The sequence below is a fragment of the Polypterus senegalus genome, chromosome 9 (genome assembly GCF_016835505.1).
Source record: "Polypterus senegalus isolate Bchr_013 chromosome 9, ASM1683550v1, whole genome shotgun sequence".
Taxonomy (NCBI): domain Eukaryota; kingdom Metazoa; phylum Chordata; class Cladistia; order Polypteriformes; family Polypteridae; genus Polypterus; species Polypterus senegalus.
Window position 1 is genome coordinate 765,965 of NC_053162.1, and position 18,309 is coordinate 784,273.

The following is an 18,309-nucleotide window of genomic DNA, read 5'->3' on the forward strand; positions in this document are numbered from 1 at the left end:
AGCTCAGTGCAACTGATTTGGGATCAGATGGGCTGCTTCAAAAGAAGAAAAATGACCTAGCTTGTTCATTGGCTAAAGAGAGAAGAAAATCTAGCATTTCATTTTGAGGTCACACTTAGATTGGTGTAAGTTACGGTTACATCCTGATTTATTACATACAGGAGTGCACCAAAATCAAGCGTTATCGGGCACTCGCATTCCCTAAGGAATACACCCTTCTCAGTGTAAACGCACACACAAGACCAATTTACGCAGTTTCTTATTGTACATTACATTAGTTATAAAGAGATTACATTCTTACGGCTTTAATATCTTCATTAGATTATTTGTTTGGTTAGATTAATAATCCTTATTTATTCATTCATATGTGACGTGTTATATTTTTAAGCAAGAATTCAGAAAAACAACACATTGATTTGTAATATCGCAGGGTGTTCTGTTAGTATCAAGAGGTCAGCATTTTCTCATAAAAGAATGTTTATCACATAATTCTGTGCTCAAGCTTAATTCTTTTTCTACCTAAATGAAGAACAGATCAGAAGTAAACATCATATAGCTCTCTGCAGCAGGATTAATACAAAATACACTCCTTGGTATTTGTGAGTTAAATACTTCTAATCATTACAGTTCTCTCTCACACATATATAGATGTCCAGTAATCCCTCCTCGATCGCGGGGGTTACGTTCCTGAACCACCCATGAAAGGTGAAAATCTGCGAAGTTCAAACCATGTTTATACGGTTATTTTTATATATTCTAAGCCCTTAAACTCTCCCACACTCTTTTATAAACATTTCCAGCACGATTATACAGCAAAACCCCTTTATATTCTCTTAGATATTAGGTAAGATTCGTTGAAGTGACGTATGTTAACACACTGTTTATATAAAGTAAAACCTAAATGTTATTTTAAAGATTTCGAGCGTCTCCGATATCACACATGTTACAGCCATTACGATAGACAGGCCACCAGCATTAAATACGTACAATGCAAGAAAAATGATATACAGTAAATGTGTGTACAGTGACACTAAATGTACGTACATGTACTAAGTACGTAGAAAAGGAGTTATGGGTACTCGCCAACAATGACACGACGACTTGTTAATTTTAACAAAGGACCGCGTTACTGTACAGCTCTTCTTCTAAAGGAGCCTCTTCAGGCGACTGTGTAGCACCGCCGTTGTCGTTTGGAGTTTCTTCTTCCACTGAAGACGTACCAGGCGGTGTTTTGCGGGTAAGGAACATCGTGATGGGCAGTTGCTGGCGCTGCTTTTTATATTTTGCGTAAGGAGGTTTTTATACACTTCTGTGGCGTCATCAAGAGCATTTCTAAATTGCAAAGAATGAATAATTTGCGGATCCCATTCTTTAACCGATGTCTGGAAATCTTTTTCCATTTGTAGAATGGTTGTGAGACGCTCGAGAGTTAGGCCAGCGTCGTCTTCCTGTGCCGAGTCCTCTTGGTCCTTATCCTCCTCGCTCACTGACTTGGTCATCTCAGCCAAATCTTCGTCGCTCAGTCTCGGAGTGGGCATCGAGCAGCACATTGACGAAACTTAACTCTTTACACAGTGAAACCCGTTGATGCTGAATGAGCAAGATGAGATTTCCTGGTTAAAGCAAAGTGGAATTGAATTCTGCGCTCCGTTTTTGAGCCAATCAGCACTCGGGAACTTAACCGCGTGCTTTGATTGGGTAGATTATCCACCGTCCGCCAATAGCATCCCTTGTATGAAATGAACTGAGGAAGCGTGAACCAGAAATAAAAAGACCCATTGTCCACAGAAACCCTGAACCAGCGAAAAATATGCGATCTATATTTAAATATGCTTGCATATAAAATCTGTGATACGAGTGAAGCCGCAAAAGTCGAAGCGTGATATAGTGAGGGATCTCTCTCTCTCTCTCTCTCTCTCTCTCTCTCTCTCTCTCTTTTTCTTTCTTTCTTTCTTTTGTGGTCTCAAGATATTACTTGTATAAATAAGATTTTATGGACATTCGATTTAACAGACCCTGCTCTTTAGGCCTTCAGGAGCTCCATATAAGAGAGCTTAAGCAGAAGAGAAAACTCTTCAGTATGCTGCTTTACAACTGAAGGCCAATTCTTGAAAGTCTAGATGCTGCTTTCACATACGACTGGGGTAAGGGCACCACATTCAGTCTTCATGTCTCAACGGTGAGTGGGAAGTATGGGGAGACCCAACACGGAACGGTGGAAGGGCACACTACTGCATTTGGTTTTTTAAATATTGTATGCTGTTGTATTGGCTTTGTAAGGCTGAACTATACCTAAGATGACAGTATACCTGATTGGTCTTTTTCTTATTTTTTATTAAATGAATTTAGTTGGTCTTTGTAACGAGCAACATGGACTTGCAGGTAAATGTAACGCAATAAAATGTATGCGGTTTGACCCAAGGGTAAACAGTGGGGTAGACGCAGCCCCAAATGAAACTTACTCCCAGTACAAATGGCAGAGAACTATACTTGAGTAGAGTAACTGAGTGGTTGTCCTTCACTATTTTACACCTCCACATATCTGAGTATACTGTTCTTAGATTAATGAAGTTTAGGACGAGGGATTGAGTTATTAGCATATTATTTTAGCCCCACCATGTTCCTTAATTTCATTATTGCAGATGTGTGTTTGTGGTGCCCCCTGGTATGAAGCTTGTCTGAGGACTTGGAGTTTAGGAAGATTTTATAAGCTTATTTCCACTTAGATACTTGACCATAAATATTGAGTTTTACTAGACTTTACTGGCTTTGGTGTTTAGCATGTGAAAAGTTTATTCAGCAGTTCGCTGCAAAATGTTCTGAATAGAATTAAAGGGTACAAGGTGATTGAATCATTAGGATCAGGGGAATATAATAGATTTATTATAACAGTGCAAATTCTAAAACCAAACCATTTTAAATGTCTGTTAGCGGAGAAGGAGATTCAGGCAGGGCCTCTAAAATAAATGGGGGGGTCGGCTTTTAAGTGTGGAGATGGTCAAGGGGGGGGCAGTGGATAAGGAAGGTGCTAAAAGGAATTTACAAAGGCAAATGCAGCTATGTGAAGCACGTAAGCATTGTGACTGAAGCGTAGGGTGTATGAGATTATCATTTTAAAAGGATATTGGGGAGGGTAAAAGGCATGCTGGAGATGAATATTGCAGAAAAGGTGGCTGATGACCTGGAGAGACAGTCAGCGGAACTACTGAGGAGGTAATTAGCAACTTAGAAGTCATAGAGGGAGAAGTACTGTGTGGATTAAATAAACTGAAATCTAACAAATCGCCAGGTCAGATAATATTTATCCTAGAGTGATTTAAGGAGGTCAGTGAGTACAAAAGTTAACCAGTGGCGCGTTCTCTTGACAAATCTCTTCACACTGAGAAAATTCCAAAAGATGGCATAAAAAGGGTGAAACTGCTGACTCGGGTATCTGTAGGCCAGTAAGCTTAATTAACATGCAGTACAGGTAAATTAATGGAAAGTTGGATTGAGGGGAAAAAACTGAGAGGCTCATATCTAGAACAAAAGTATAAGACCATACAGTACGTTGGCTCAGATGAGGAGGTTCTGTTTCACGAATATGTTGGAATTCAATGAGGAAGCAAAAAAAAAAACCTGCCACCAGAGAGGTGCTTAGGATCTCTTTTGAGAGGGTACCACATGAAGAGTTAGGGAGCAAGCAACTGAAAGCGCAGGGTGCAGCCTGTAGTTGGGTACAAAAATGGCTCAAACACAGGATGGTGAGGGAAATGGGATTAGAATTGTATGTGATTTGTATGTTTGCAGATGATCCCTAATAAGGTGGAAGGGCAAATTTTTTTTTTTTTTCTTTCAGCTACATTTTTTTTTACAGAGAGACTTGGATAATGCAGCTTGGGTGATTAGTGGGAGATAAAAATTTAATGCAAGTAAAAATCAAGTATTACAATGTACTTTCAACCTTCAGAGCTCCCACGGTACATCTTAAGAAATGGAGTTGTAGTGGACGTGTTCCTGTCTGCACACAGAAGAGCGAGATCACCATCATGAGGTGTGAAGTACGAGTCCTTAAGCATAAGACACTAATGAGGCCTCATCTGGAGTCCTGCGTCACATTTTGGCCTCCGTATTATAAAATGACAGCAGCCCTAAAAGTCCAGAGGGGAGCCACCAGACTGGTTTACAGGACTGAGAGGTCTGATCTGTGAGGAGAGTTTAAAGGAGTTGAACTTTTTCCGTGCAAGCAGACCAATGTTAGGAGGTGACGTGATTGAAACTGAGTGGAATTGACACGGTGGATCTCGGGCACTACTTTTAAAATTCTGCAACAAAAACACGTGGGCACAGCTGGAAACTTAAGTGCAGATATCTCCCAAATGTTAAAGCAAAGAGCGATGGACCCCGAATAATTGATTTAGTAGTGTGGTGGAGTTTAGGGACCTTAGAACATTGACTTGATCTTATTTTAGCCACTCTAATGAGCTTGTTGGGTGAAATGGCCCATTCTTGTCACAGTTGTTCTAATGTCCCCACAGATTCCTCTTATTCTTTGACGTATTTTTCACCTGCTCGCTTTTGCTGCTGCCAGGAGACACAGCTTTTTCTGGTCCTACTTTTCTGTTTCTCCTGACTTTGCAATGAAGTTGAGCTGCAGAGCACTCTGGGTAATATTCTTAAAGGGTTAGCTTTCTTTTTTTTTTTTAATCCATTCAAGTCCACATGAAGACCTTACCTTTAAGACACTACTACACTGACACAGAATGACATCTATCTTTTGCATGCATGTGGAACTTAATTTAATATAATGGATCAACTGGTATGTCGCCTACTACTACTAAGAAAGCCAAGTTTAAAATGGAGGAAGTAGGTATTCATTAAGAGTGCTGATGATGATCTCGGTATAAAGTGTTAAGTTTCAAGTTGTAACTTGCATTACTGATTAGTGTAGTTAGCATAGAAGCTCTTCTGATCCGTCCCATCTTCTTCTACCCAAACATTTTTGACTGCAAAGTACAACTTTGTTCTTTCTCCCTCATTGCTTTGCTTGGTGAAGCTGCTGCTGCTGCAAAGCAAACCTGTTGCAAGCTGTGGTTTCTTGGTGCCCCCCTCCTATCCTGTTTGCATTGTCTCACCAATCGCGTTGAACCTCCTGGCACTCGAATTGTCATACAGTGGTAGGCTCCGTTATTACCCACCGTTCACATACAAGTTCTTTAGGACTCCGATACACCAAAAATCGCATTTCCTGTTTCCTTTTGCATGCAATAACTTGCATTGAAATGTGTTTAATATTTTCTGCTCTTTTTTAGTTTATCGGTAAAAGGTGTGGTGGGGTTTTTATTTTTTTTTTTTAAGCGCATACCATATGCCATATCCTCTGGCTCTGGTATACTCAATGAAAATGTTTACTGGTGCTTAAGAGTGGGCAATAAAATGGATTTAAAACTGCAGAGATGCTGGGATCAGGAGAGGAATGCAGAGTTAAGTTGCTAGAATATGAAAGTGTGGATTCTTGAAGAAACGTACTAAAATGACACACGGGTGCTCATCTGATCTTGGGTGCCTTCAGTCTGGCCCAGTAGGAACATGGGGTCTTTTTTTTTTCCTAAGTAGTTTTTATCTTGAAATTGGCTGAACATTTCCACTGGTTTTTATTGACAGCCTTAGTTATGGTGCTGAAAGACTTGCGTTTTGCCAGAATTTTTTTTGGTTGGGCATTGGTGATGGGCTGCAAGAAGTCCACCTTAAAAAGGACAAAACCCAGAAGCCGTGCATTTGAAATGCAATGGAGAGTGAAAAGTCGGACTTGAGGAGAGAGCAAAGACGGGGATTTTGGCTTTTGCATGAAATCAAGTGAGAGGAGGACAGAGGACCTCAGCTGTACATACAGTAGTCCCAAAGCCCCCTCTTCCAATGAGTCCTCCTTGCGTTTCCAGATGATGCAGGCATTGATTGCTGTGCACTGGGTGGGTCCTTCTGTCTGTAGTCGGGATGTCCCCCAGTATTTGGTTACAAAGTTTTCATCTTTTAATTTGCAAAAATGCCTTGCATTCGTATAAATGTGTGTGTTTTGCAGTTCTTTGTTGTTATTTGTATATGCAGATTATTAATGTGCTGTTTTCACAATAAAACGTCTCAAATGCAAAGTGGTCTCATTTTGGTTACTTTTCTATTTTGCTATGTAGAGCATATTTAGATTTCACATGAAATGACCAAACTTTTGCACACTTTTTGTCCCATTCTAAATGGCCAGAGTTTGAACACTGCAGCTGAATGCGACGGCTGATCCTGGCTGGTCTTCCATTGCTTTCTGTTTACTGCGCATGAGGCTGAGCAACTTGGTATTCCATGAGCAGTGCAGGAATGAGCATCACATCGACTCGGTCTTTGGTGCAGAGTTAGGATTGCAGTCGCCACGACTGCCTTCATAACTGACCCCCATACTGCCAGAATATCGCTCAACTCAACAAAGTGTGCGTGCATGACGGGAAACTACTTCTATACCTTCTATAATTTAAAAGGCAAAATGACCAGCAGACCGTGGAATTGGAACACAAGAACACAGAATGCGCATAAACCTAGAAATGCACACGTATGTATTGAACAATCCTCTCTGAAGACTTGTGAGAGGTGTGAACGAACCAAACACTCTGCATCTCTGAGTTAGTAGCCTCATTAATGTTAAAATACCCCCAAAAAACGAGCCAAAACCTTGTTGTGAATTCTCGAATCTCTCCATAAACGCTGTGTCCACTGCTGTACTGATGCAGAGTTAGTACACAAGAGCGTCACCAATGCAATCTGGGCAGTAGATGTGAGTTCTTTGTGCAACCAATGGGTAATAAAATATCAGGACATGTTAAAATCCTCGTGTCTGAACCACATGATTGACACGCCCCTTGTGTTATTGTAGGCTATCGCAGTGCAAGGCTTGGCGACTTTCACAGTTCCTCCGACACAAACATTGATATATGCTGCATTGTGAACAGTGCTTGTGGGCCCAACGTCTTTTCTTGTCCTTGCTCTTGTGCCACGTAGCTTCTGTTGTACCACTCGGAAGCTTCACAGAACCAAAGCCATGAGGCACATCAGCGGAGTTCATTCGTGCAATATGCATCAGTTTCACTATCTGTGTCAGTATCTGACGACTAATTCACATTGTTGTCACTATCGCTCAATTCAACTTAATGGTTCAGTTTCTAAAACTGGCTTTACACCTCACTCCTGAGTACTGATGGGTTAGAAGCTGCCATAAAGTGGCATGATGTTATTTCACAACAGAAGAGTTCTTGTCATGCCAAGAGTTACCTGGGCTTAATTTAACACTGTAATGCAGCTTCCTCCGCACCCAGAGTCTGACTTGGGCTTGACTGTAATTACATGGAACTCCTGGCCCAAATCATACTTGGTGTTCAACAGGACCAGATAATATTTATCCTCGTGTTCTTAAGGAGGCCTGTGAGTACATATATATAAACCTTTGACACATTTTTAGGAAGTCACTGCGCACTGGAGAGATTCCGAAGGACTTGAAAATGGCAAATATCATCCCATTATATAAAAAGGGTGACAGGGCAGATCCAAGTAACTACAGGCTAGTAAGCTTAACATACATCACAGGAAAATTAATGGAAGGAATTAAGGAGAAGATTGAGCAACACCTGGCAAGGACCGAACAGGACAGTCAGTGTGTGGTCAGAAGAGGGAGGTTGTGTTTTACTAACAGGCTGGAATTCTATGAGAAGGCAACAAAAGGAGATGATCAAAGTGGAGCTTGAGATTATTTATCTGGACTTTCAGAAAGTGTTTGAGGTGCCACATGAGAGGTTGGACATCAAATTAAAAGTGGCAGTTCAGGGTGATTTTAGGTGGGTGCAGAATTGGCTCAGACACAGGAAGCAGAGGGTGATGGTGAGAAGAACCTCATCAGAACTGGCCGATGTTAAGAGTGGTGACCAGCAGGGGGCAGTGCTAGGGCTGCTGCTATTTTTAATGTCCATAAATGATTTAGATAGGAATATAAGTAACACGCTGGTGAAGTTGGCAGATGATACCAAGAGAGGTGGATTAGCAGATAATTTGGAGTCCAGTATATCATCACAGAAGGACTTGTAAAGCATACGGAATTGGGCAGATTTGTGGCGATGAAATTTAATGTCAATAAATGTAAAGAATTACACGTAGGAAGTGAAAATGTGAGGTTTGAATACACAATGGGTGGTCAGAAAATCGAGAGTCCACCTTATGAGAAGGATTTGGGAGTCGTAGTGGACTCTAAGCTGTCGACTTCTCGACAGTGTTCAGAAGCCATTAAGAAGGCTAACCGACTGTCAGGTTATATAGCGCCTTGACGTGTGGAGTACAAGTCACAGGAGGTTCTGCTCAAGCTTTATAACACACTGGTGGTCTCATCTGGAGAAGGGGGCAGTTTGGGTATCCAGGCTACAAAAAGGACATAGCAGCACAAGAGCAGGTCCAGAGAAGAGCGACTAGGCTGATTCAGGGCTACAGGGGATGAGTTATGAGGGAAGATTAGAAGAGCTGAGCCTTTACAGTTTAAACAAAAGAAGACTAAGAGGTGACCTGACTGAAGGGTTTAAAATGATGAAGAGAATTAGTCCAGTGCCCCTGTCGATTTTGTTTCCTTTATTACACTTTATGATGTCTCCTTGTTCTTGAAATGGGCTTTGCATTTGATGTGGTCATTACAAGGATATTTTCATGTCCAGTCGATGGTATACTGGCAAAACTTGAAGAAAAGTTGTTGTCCAGATTCGTAAAAGTCGCCAGGATATTGTTGTTTCCTCAATTTTGCAGTTCAGCTTGTGTTTCTTTCATTTTTTCGATATAGTTAGGGTATCTGGTACTGCTAGCCTCGACATTTCTGTCTCGTGCCGCGACTTAATTCATGTGCCTTTTAACTAGAAAATAAAGGAAACGCGCACGCAAACAGATGGAGGCACGACTGGGTTTCTATGAAGAATTGCATTCACTTAAAAAAACAAACTAGGATATCGAATCTGAATGATTAAACGACTGAATAATCTGTCCTTATTAGGAAGTTTTGTAACTCGCCCCTTCAGTCTTTAAATTGCACACATTTCTATTTTTAAATCTAAAATCTGTTTTTTAGCATTATTTCCTTGATTCTGTCTGTTTTCTGCATTGTAGAAATCCTAGAGCCATACTGGAACAATTTTCTTATTTGCAGTTGTGGTCACTGTTGGTTCTGCTGGTCGGCTAAGGTCAACATCTGCAAAAGACCATTTTGCTTTAACACTTTGTGAAGTTCATCCCCAATGGGAAGCTTCCCTTCTAGTGGTCTTGAATAATGTTTTGTTACAATTTTTGTGGGGATGCTTTGCTGGGGGAAGAACATAAACCAGCTCAAGTCCCCAGTGCCCCTTTACATTGTTACTCTGCTAAATCTGCTAAAAACAGAAGCGTGGAGAGGGGGAACCTAACCTGTAATCTGGAAACCAACCTGGGGAGGGCCAGCCCCCTGCTACTGGTTATTCTGTGACCAGGCCAATTTGCAGCCACTATCAGTTGTCACAAGCCTGTTGATTGTATGTTTGAGAAAACCCCCAGAGATATAAACTGCACACAGATTTCGATGCAAAAAAAATAAAAGTGCACCGCCATTGTCGTGTGTGTGTGTGTGTGACATGCCAGCCTTATGGGGAATTCACTTACTGACACAGAGGACACCGTAGACTTGCTTTTTATTGTTGGCTTTTACAACCAGGAGGACTCCAATCTGTAAGAGTTCCTGTGAAGCCCCCTTGATGTGCCAGTGCCGTCCAGGGTGTTTTTATCCCAATGAACCTGGGACGGGGTGGGCAAAGCAGCGGCTGCAGGTGTTCCAGTAATAAGCACTTATTGCTCAGGTTAACACTTCTGCTTCATTGTCGTCTCGCACATTAAGATATCAAACCCTTATTGTTTGTTTTTAGTCTTAATCAGTATTCTTAGGTTTTTCATTTCTCCTTATTAGTAATAGGATGCAAATGACAAGCTAAATGGAGAAATGCTGGTTTCTTTTATTTCCTTTTACACCTGTGAGTATTTTATTGTACACTTTTTGGTTTAATTAAATACTTGGAAGGAAAGTGTTGAGAGCAAAAAGTGAAGGACTGAGAATCCTATGACTGATATCCTTAAAAGGGGGGCAAAAAAGACCTGACTTGGCAGAGTTCACTCCATTTCATGGCTTGTTGTGCTTTATTGGCAAGGATTGTTTTCTAATTAAGCAACAGGGTTGGAGCCAGTGTGGCCTTCCAGGTCTGACTTTGCCCACCCCTGGCCTAGGAGATGGCATCGGAGTGGAGCGATGAGTGATATTGAAACTTGAACTTTCTCATTTCTTTCATTTTGTAAGCACCCTTTGCATACAGCTACTAAATAAGGACCCCCATAATGATCACCAACTCTCTTGTATTTACACCATAATAAGCTCATCTTTTTAAGTGTATGGTAGAAAAGATCTAGAAATATTAGCATAATAAAGAGAAATGCCATTTTTTTGCCTCCTCTTGCCGACACAACTCCAGTGAATTATTTGAAAATAGCTCTTAAGTGGCCTTATTTATTTACTTCTTGTCTGTAAAGATCTCATTTTATGAATCTGTTTTTATGTGTTTTGGTAGGTGGAAAATGAGCACATGTCGCTGGTGTACCCCTGGTGGCCAGGAGGCCACTTGTTTTATGAAGAAGTACGCTTCTGGAACTCTCTCTGCAGAGGAAAAGGAAGCCGCCAATGAAGATCTTAGCTTCTGTTTTGAGTGCGTTGTGGAGTATCACAGAGCCAGAGATCAACTGCCATCATTCCACAAGGTAATGGGAGGGGAGACACGTTCACTGATCAGATCGCTGATCGCGCCGGGACTGTCGGTGGCTGGTTTGCCATTTTGTACGTTTTTCCATTTTGAGTTTTATCGAGGTTGCAGAATTCATCTGTTGTTACTTTATTTTTAAGATAGTTATCTTACATTTTCCCCCTTATGCCATCTTGCAATTTTCATGTGTCACTGTTTTGTAGATCTCTGCTAATGACAATCGGGGTCACACTGAGCAGTTTGTCAAAGTTCAAGAGTATAAAGTTCAGTCCATTTACTTCTGCACTCTTCAAGTTTGTGGACATTAGACATAAAACTAATCACGTGTGTGTAAATGATTTGCTTTATAGTGAGTGCTTTTGGGTTTGGGTTTTTTTTTTTTGTTTTGTTTTTTTCCTACAAGTTGACATTTCACTTTCAGTTTTGACACCAGGCTTTTTGATCTTTTTAGTTAGTCTTTTTCTGGTGCTTGACATCAGTCTTTCTTTCTGCCATTTTCATGGCAGGCACAATGGTACGTCTGTCTTTACATTCATTTTCCTATAAAAATTGAGTACTTGAATGTTGTTAATTTAATTAGAATAATTCAGTTAAATTGTCTGTATTTAGTAGTTGTCTGTTAGATAGCAGCTTTATGATTAATTTCATTTTACAGTTTAATGTGGAATTATAAAGAGCGATGTGTTTCTTCAGGTTTAATTTTATAAAGCACACACATTCAGTGCACTATGGGTTGTGAGGAATGAAATCCTGTGATTTGTACATTAATTGAAAAGGGCCGATTTTACATCTTGATTTGAATCACGTAATGAAAACTAGAAGACTATTCAAATTATCAAGCATAGAAGGCAACTCCAATGTAGGCATGAAAATGAAACTTTTGATGGGAGCAGGCCATTTGGCCTCGTGTACGTTGTCATCTTTGTCAATTTGAAACATTTCTTCCATGTCATCTGTTAGTTTTGGTTTCCTTAAGCTGGAAGGTTTCTGCTCCTTTAGTCTTTCCTTACAGCTCATAGTATAGTTGCTTGTGTCTGGCCTCTCTAGTGCTGTTCTGTCTCTCTCTATAGTTTGGAGAGTAGAACTTCACACAGGACTGCTGAGGAGGTGTTGTACAAATTCAAATAGTTTCACGTGGACCGGAGATTCAACATTCTACGCTGTCTTTCTAAGCCACAATCTCTAATGCCAGTTACAAGTTGGATTCCTATGATTTTTGTTTACAAACTTAGACGACAACATGGAGTTCAGAGCCCAAATATGTAAGTAAATGTAGCTGGGCTTACATTTTATTGATCATCTTGTTTGTTTGTGACATTTGAACAGGCCAGCAGGCATTAATGAAAATGAACAAAGACATCTATTGCCTTGTGAGGTGGGTGGGCTTAGAGCAGGGGGTCTCAGTCAGTCCAGGAGACCCACTGTGGCCTCAGGCCTTTGCTTCCACCAGATTCATCATCGGTGACAACTGATAGCACTGATCTGATCTCATTTCATTAACTGCTGTTTTATACATTTAGAAAAGCACAGCAGCTTGATTTTTACATTTTGAAATAATTATTTTTGCTATAGATTTCAATGCTTAATTCCCTTTTGTTGATTTCATTATATTTTGCCATTTCTCTGTGCAGTTTGCTCCCGTCTTTGAATTTGAATAGTGATAATTAAAAATGAATCATGAAAGGCTGCAAGTACTTTAGCATTAGACCTACTAATTAGTCAATAAATAGAACAATAATTAAACAATTAGAACACCTGGTAAAAGTAGAATGAACATCAAGATGAAAATATTGTTAAAAAGGAAAAAAATAACTGCTTAGCACCTTTTAATATTTTTAGTTATAATTTAGTTTTCTAATTTCAAAATTGTTCACAAAACACAGAACTTGGGAAATAACAGTTCACTTTATTAGCCCAGGAGTCCAATTAAAAACAGAAGCTGGTTGGAACAAAAACCTGGAGCCGCCGTGGGTCCCCAGGACCAGAGTTTGAGGACACCAGGCCTAGAGAATAACCGCGGGCGTATTGCAAATGCTGTGGCTTTGCGTTAGTGACTGGCTGCTCCCTTCGCAAAGCTGATAGTGCTGAGAGACTCGGTTGTGCCACCATTGAATCATTTGTTGAGATTTGTATGTGATGGAAATGAACAAATTGCACATGAGAACTCTGCAGTCCGTGGACAAGTTGCCCCCACTAAAGTTAGTCAAAATTGAAATAATGCCACCTTTGTAGGAAAAAGTGGGTGTTACACACCTTAAAACAGGCAAACTCATTCCAACCCCAACCAGTTTACATTCCCAATTGGACAAAAAGATGGAAAGTTAGCTGAACTGAAATATTTCTGCTCTAATGACCATTATGCAGCATCTCTTCAGACTGCTTTCTGGTTTTCATTGGATGATGTGGCCCCCCAAGTCTGTTGCTCACCTCTGCTCTTGAGTACTTCATGAGAGCAGCATAAACCTTACGCTTGAATGTTCTCGCATGGCTCTTTGTTGTTGTTATCCTTGTGGTGAAGTCCTGGTATCAGGAAAACTTCAAAGCGTTATCATGATTTCCAAGGAAACTGCAAAACACTATCATGAGTGTCGGTTTGTGGCTCGAGGTGCTGTACAATCGTGATGTCCTTCATCCTCCGATGTGAACTCCTTGCTGGCAATGGGTGTAGGGTGCAGGGTGCTTGTCATGTTTTATTCTCTGGTAGGACAAATTGATATCCTAGTGAGACTTTAGTGCAATTTCCAGGAGTAATTGAGATGCTTGATAAATGAGGGTACTGACCTCAATCTAACAAAACGTCTGTGGAAAGAGCTGGAAATCACAGTTGGAGATGGAACCCATCAGCCCTAAGAATGGGCTCAGTTTTCTTAAGATGAACGGACCAAATTGTCAGTTAAGAGCAGTCAAGGTGTCCTTCAGAGCTACAGAAAAGTGCGTGGTTACAGTCCGGGGTTATGCTACAAAATATTAGATTGGGGTCTCAGTTTTGTCCATAAGGTAAGGAGTCTGTTCTGTGGACTATGGAAAAGAGAATGGTGGGTGCCAATTACTGTTTTGGCTAATTTTTAAAACAATATTCTTTTTCTAAATACAGGTAAAATTCTGTTACAATGAATATCTTTGCAACAATATTTTCATTCCAACAAAGTATTTTTATGGTCCCGACAGCTTCCCCATATGACACGAGTCTATAGAAATCTCGCTGCTATGAAGTCCATTCAGCAGATACTTGAATTACAACGAAGTTCACAAAAGACCTTGAAATGCCTGAATGAATCCTCTGCAGAGCAGTTAGTTCTGTGGTCGCAGCTCAGTTGTGCACAACGATCCCCAAACAGAAACGCTGTCTTTTTTATCTTTCTTCAAACTTTCCTCGTACTGTGGTTCTTTTTTTTCCTGCAGTTTTCAGCGATACCTTTTTGCTCATCAACATTTGAAAAACATCCATTGGAATTCAACTCGTCGTCACCCTCCTATAGAAATGGCAGACACGACAAAACGATAACCGTTCATATTAGCATTTTGCCATCGACCCTGTCAACTTTCTTGAAAGACGGAGCAAAAAAGAAGAAAAATCTCAGGTTGCAAACGTATGTGAAATGCTGCATTTGAAGACATCAAAAAAGCCGTTTTTGCGGTTCAGTGATGCATGTTCAAGAAACATTCCTGTTAATGCGGCACTCCTTCAAGAAAATGTGAGGTTTGTAAACTCTCTTGGGACCTTCGCCAACTAGACAGTACGCCAAAGTCCGATCCCCTCCCGAAGTGCGATCTCCGCGTCTGTGAAAGACGGTTTATCAGTTGCTGGGGCAACGGCAGGCTCACAGCTCTATGCGTCTCCAGCAAAGCAAATGGAAAAGATCTGGATTTGGTGATACAAGGTACATTGTAAATGCAGATAACTGGATTACTTGGTCACTGACCTGACCGCGACCCTGCCTGACTGGCGTATCTGTGTACAGCAGAGTGGCAGATCACGCTGTGATAAATAAGTGTGCCGTTCCTGTTTCAACCTTAATAAAGCTGGTTTTGCTAAAGTACTGAGACCCAGCCTTGTGTTTTGGGGTGAAAGACGGACTTGCAGCGTGACCCGATCTTTTTATGATTAGCTTCTCTGGCGCGTCACTGCACCGCTGTGAGCCACCTGTTGTCCTGCCCCAGCAACAGACAAGCGATCTTCCACAGACGTTGCAATCGCGCTTCGGGATGCACTTCAGCGTGTCATTCCCATTGGGTGGGTAGCGGGGGACTCAAAAGAGTTCAGAGACCTCAAAATATGAAGAAGAAGAAGAAAAGTGTGATTCGGCTCCTTATTGACAACTGTGCTTCACACAACATGCTTCCACATTTAGGTCACGTTTGCGTTGAATTCCTCCCACCCAATTGCACAGCATTGCTTCAGCCATTTGATTTGGGGATCATTCGCACCCTGAAAGTGTATTATGGAAAGGAAAAGCTGAGAGAAATTCTTGTCGGCATAACTTGTAGGCAGGAGGAGATTAACATTAACACGAAAAACTATTGAAATGATTGCAAACGCCTGGACGCAACTTAAAGAAAGCACTAGAGTGACAAATGCAGAATCTCATTACAACAAAATATTTTTTTAGGTCCCTGGGAGTTCGCTGGAGTTGAATTTTACCTGTGGTTGATGGGGTACCATTACTTTTGGCATTGTCTGTCAGTTTGGCTCTGACAAGCCCCCAGTGCTGTGTGTGTTTTGTTTAAAGCCACTTGCCACATTGTGCTTCTTCCTCATTCAGGCCGGGCACACAGAAGGATTCCTGCTTTATTTCTTTGCTTTCCTCTGTAAAGTTGCAGAGGGTGGGACTGAGCGCCTGCATTTCAAAGCAATCCCAGAAAGACCACCTCACAGGCATGGACAAAAGTGAATGTGGCATTAATAAGGAACTGCAGATGTTTTTATCTTGAACTTGGACAATGCTAGAAAAATGGCGTGAATTGGTGGTGTATTGTGCCACGATAAAGCAGAACTCCAAGGTAATAAAACACCTGGCCAGACTGAAGGCTTCTCCATGCAGTGGAGTTCTTTGGTGAATACTGAAGCTCCAGTTTATTTCTCTGTTTCCATTTAGCATACCGGATTGCATTATTTAGCCCATTCCTGGCCTGTCTAGGCATCCATATCACCAGCATTATGGGCTTTTTCCATTTACCTGATGTAAATTCCTATCCACTGTTGTACATCACCTAGTTTTGCTGGGACTGTAAACGTCTACAAAGAAGCTGATGTAAGAAGTCACCGTGTCAGTCGGCTCATTTGTAATGAAAGTGACTCCTTAGTCTATGAACACACAGATTTCTTTACTGGTTTAGCCTTTGTTTCTAAGTGTGTAGGAAGTGCAGCATAACCCAGTGGCACACGACTTGAAGCCCACTATGTGTCATGTATACTGCAGTAGCAGCGATTCCAAAGTCTCCCCGTCCCTGGTGGGGCATTTAAAGAGCTGTTTGTATCTGGGAAGCTTGACGGTTAGGTTTGCGTTATTAAAGTCCTCCATCACTATAATCAAGGAGGTTGCAGGACTTTTCTCCAAACTAGTGATGTAATCTGCCAAGTGCTGCTCTGCTTCATTCACATTTGCCTCTGGTCGGATATAAACTTGGGCGACAATTATTGAAGAAAGTCTTAAGTGACTAGAATCACTTACAATTAATAGTGAATAACTCCAGGTTTGCCAGAACAGTGCTTTGATCAAATGGAAACGTCACTGTGCCAGTCTGTCTTAATATAGAAGCAGACTCCACTGCCCTTGGACTTGTCACAACAATTGGCATCTCTGTTTGCTCTGTGAAGCAGACACTCCAGCAGTTCCAATGCAGAGCCAGGAATTGATGCCTTAAGCCAGCTCTCCACCAAGCAGTCCACTCGAGGGTTAAATGATCCTTACTTGTTGTGAGGAGAATCAGTGATGTGACATTAGATTAATGTAGATTGGGAAGAGGTGCTGAAATCACCGCTACTGAACTGCACGAGAGACCCTGTGTCCCCATACCCAACACTTCAGGTGCGAGTTACCCGACCAGGACTCGGAGTTTGCTGTCAGAGTGTTCATAAATAGTGAATCCGAATGTTAGCATTCTTGATTGGTTGAGGATGAATGAAGTCCAATCCCAATAGACAGGAGCTGATTGTGTGTTGTGGCGAGTGGCTGGGGGTGGTACCAAGGTGGGACGCCCAGGAGGACCGGAGGAGGGCTTACGCCTCCTCCAGACCCTGAGGGGATGACCGCCTTGGTGGCTTTGGGGACCACGGGAACGGAGCTTAGAAGCTCAACCCTATAGAGGCCCGTGGTCACCGCCAGGTGGTTCCCCAATGCCTGTAGAGCCCTGGCCCTCAGCACTTCTGCCACACCTGGAAGTGCTGGGGGGGGGGAGAAGACCAGGGACACCCGGAGTTCTTCCAGGTTCACAGTCAGTACTTTTGCCACAACAGGAAGGGGTGGCGGAAGCTCAACAAGAGGCACCTGGAGCTTGTCTGGGTGTGTGTAAAAGGGGCCGCATCCCTTCATTTGATGGCTGGAGTCGGGTGGAAGTGGACAGAGTCTTAGAGGAGAGGAGATGAGGTGGACCTGAAGAGGCCTGCACTTTGGGGTGACTGGTGCTGCGGCACTGGGTTGTGTGTGTAAATAGTTGTAAATAAAAGTGTGTGTGTTTGTGGTGCTTTAAAATCATGTCTACCTGTCTGTGTCCGGGCCGCTTCTCACAGTGTGTGCAAGTAATCCTCCTTTTGTTACACAAGGCAAAGTTAAGAGATGAAAACAACAGACCCATAAGCCGCAACCAAACATCCTGTGGCTGCGCAAACATGAGCTCCTCTTTGGCGTAGATCCCAGTGCTTGACGTAGGTGCTTGTGGTCTGTGACGTCATGTAGAGTTTCAACCAAAGAGGAAACCAAAAGAGCCGTGTGGAGGAAATAAAAACTGGGCAAAGGAGAACCAGAATTAAACCGAGAGCTTGTGGTAGACGTAGCAGTTTAATCCGAGTGGATAGAGACGATGCTCAATGTGTTCATCGGGGTCTGTCCCATACAGACTGGTGTTTCCAGTTGTGTTTGCGCTTGGACAGCCCACGGGCAAGGATGCAGATCAGAAATACAGGGGTCAGCCACAGCAAACAAGGAGTACGTCAGGCTTGCCTCCTTTTGAAATCTGGAGATCAGAACCTAAACCCCCATTACACCCATTGACGATGTGGATAAGGCTTATGAGAAGTGGTCTTTAGGGAAGAGCCGTAATCAAGTCATTCCTTCAAGGTGGAATGAAAGCCAAAGGACTTATGGGGTGTAGGGAAAAAGACCACTAGTGGTCTGAGCTGAAGGCTCAAAATTGTGACATTTGTGGCTGTAACAAAACCCTAAAGTGCCATAAGGTTATGGCATCAAAGAATCAATGCCCCAAAACCCGCTTTTATTGTGAAAAGTCACTCAACTACTCGCTGAAAGCATTGAGAGCTCATCGTCATGAA

General features: G+C 42.0%; 1 protein-coding gene across 1 annotated transcript in view; it reads left to right on the plus strand.

The window, feature by feature from the left end:
- setx (senataxin) overlaps positions 1 to 18,309 on the plus strand; it is a 122,846-nt gene that overhangs the window by 12,417 nt on the left and 92,120 nt on the right. Inside the window, exon 2 of the mRNA XM_039762571.1 lies at positions 10,632 to 10,818. Within this exon, the coding sequence (XP_039618505.1) occupies positions 10,639 to 10,818 (180 nt within the window). The 5' untranslated portion in view covers positions 10,632 to 10,638. The remainder of the gene's footprint in view (positions 1 to 10,631; positions 10,819 to 18,309) is intronic.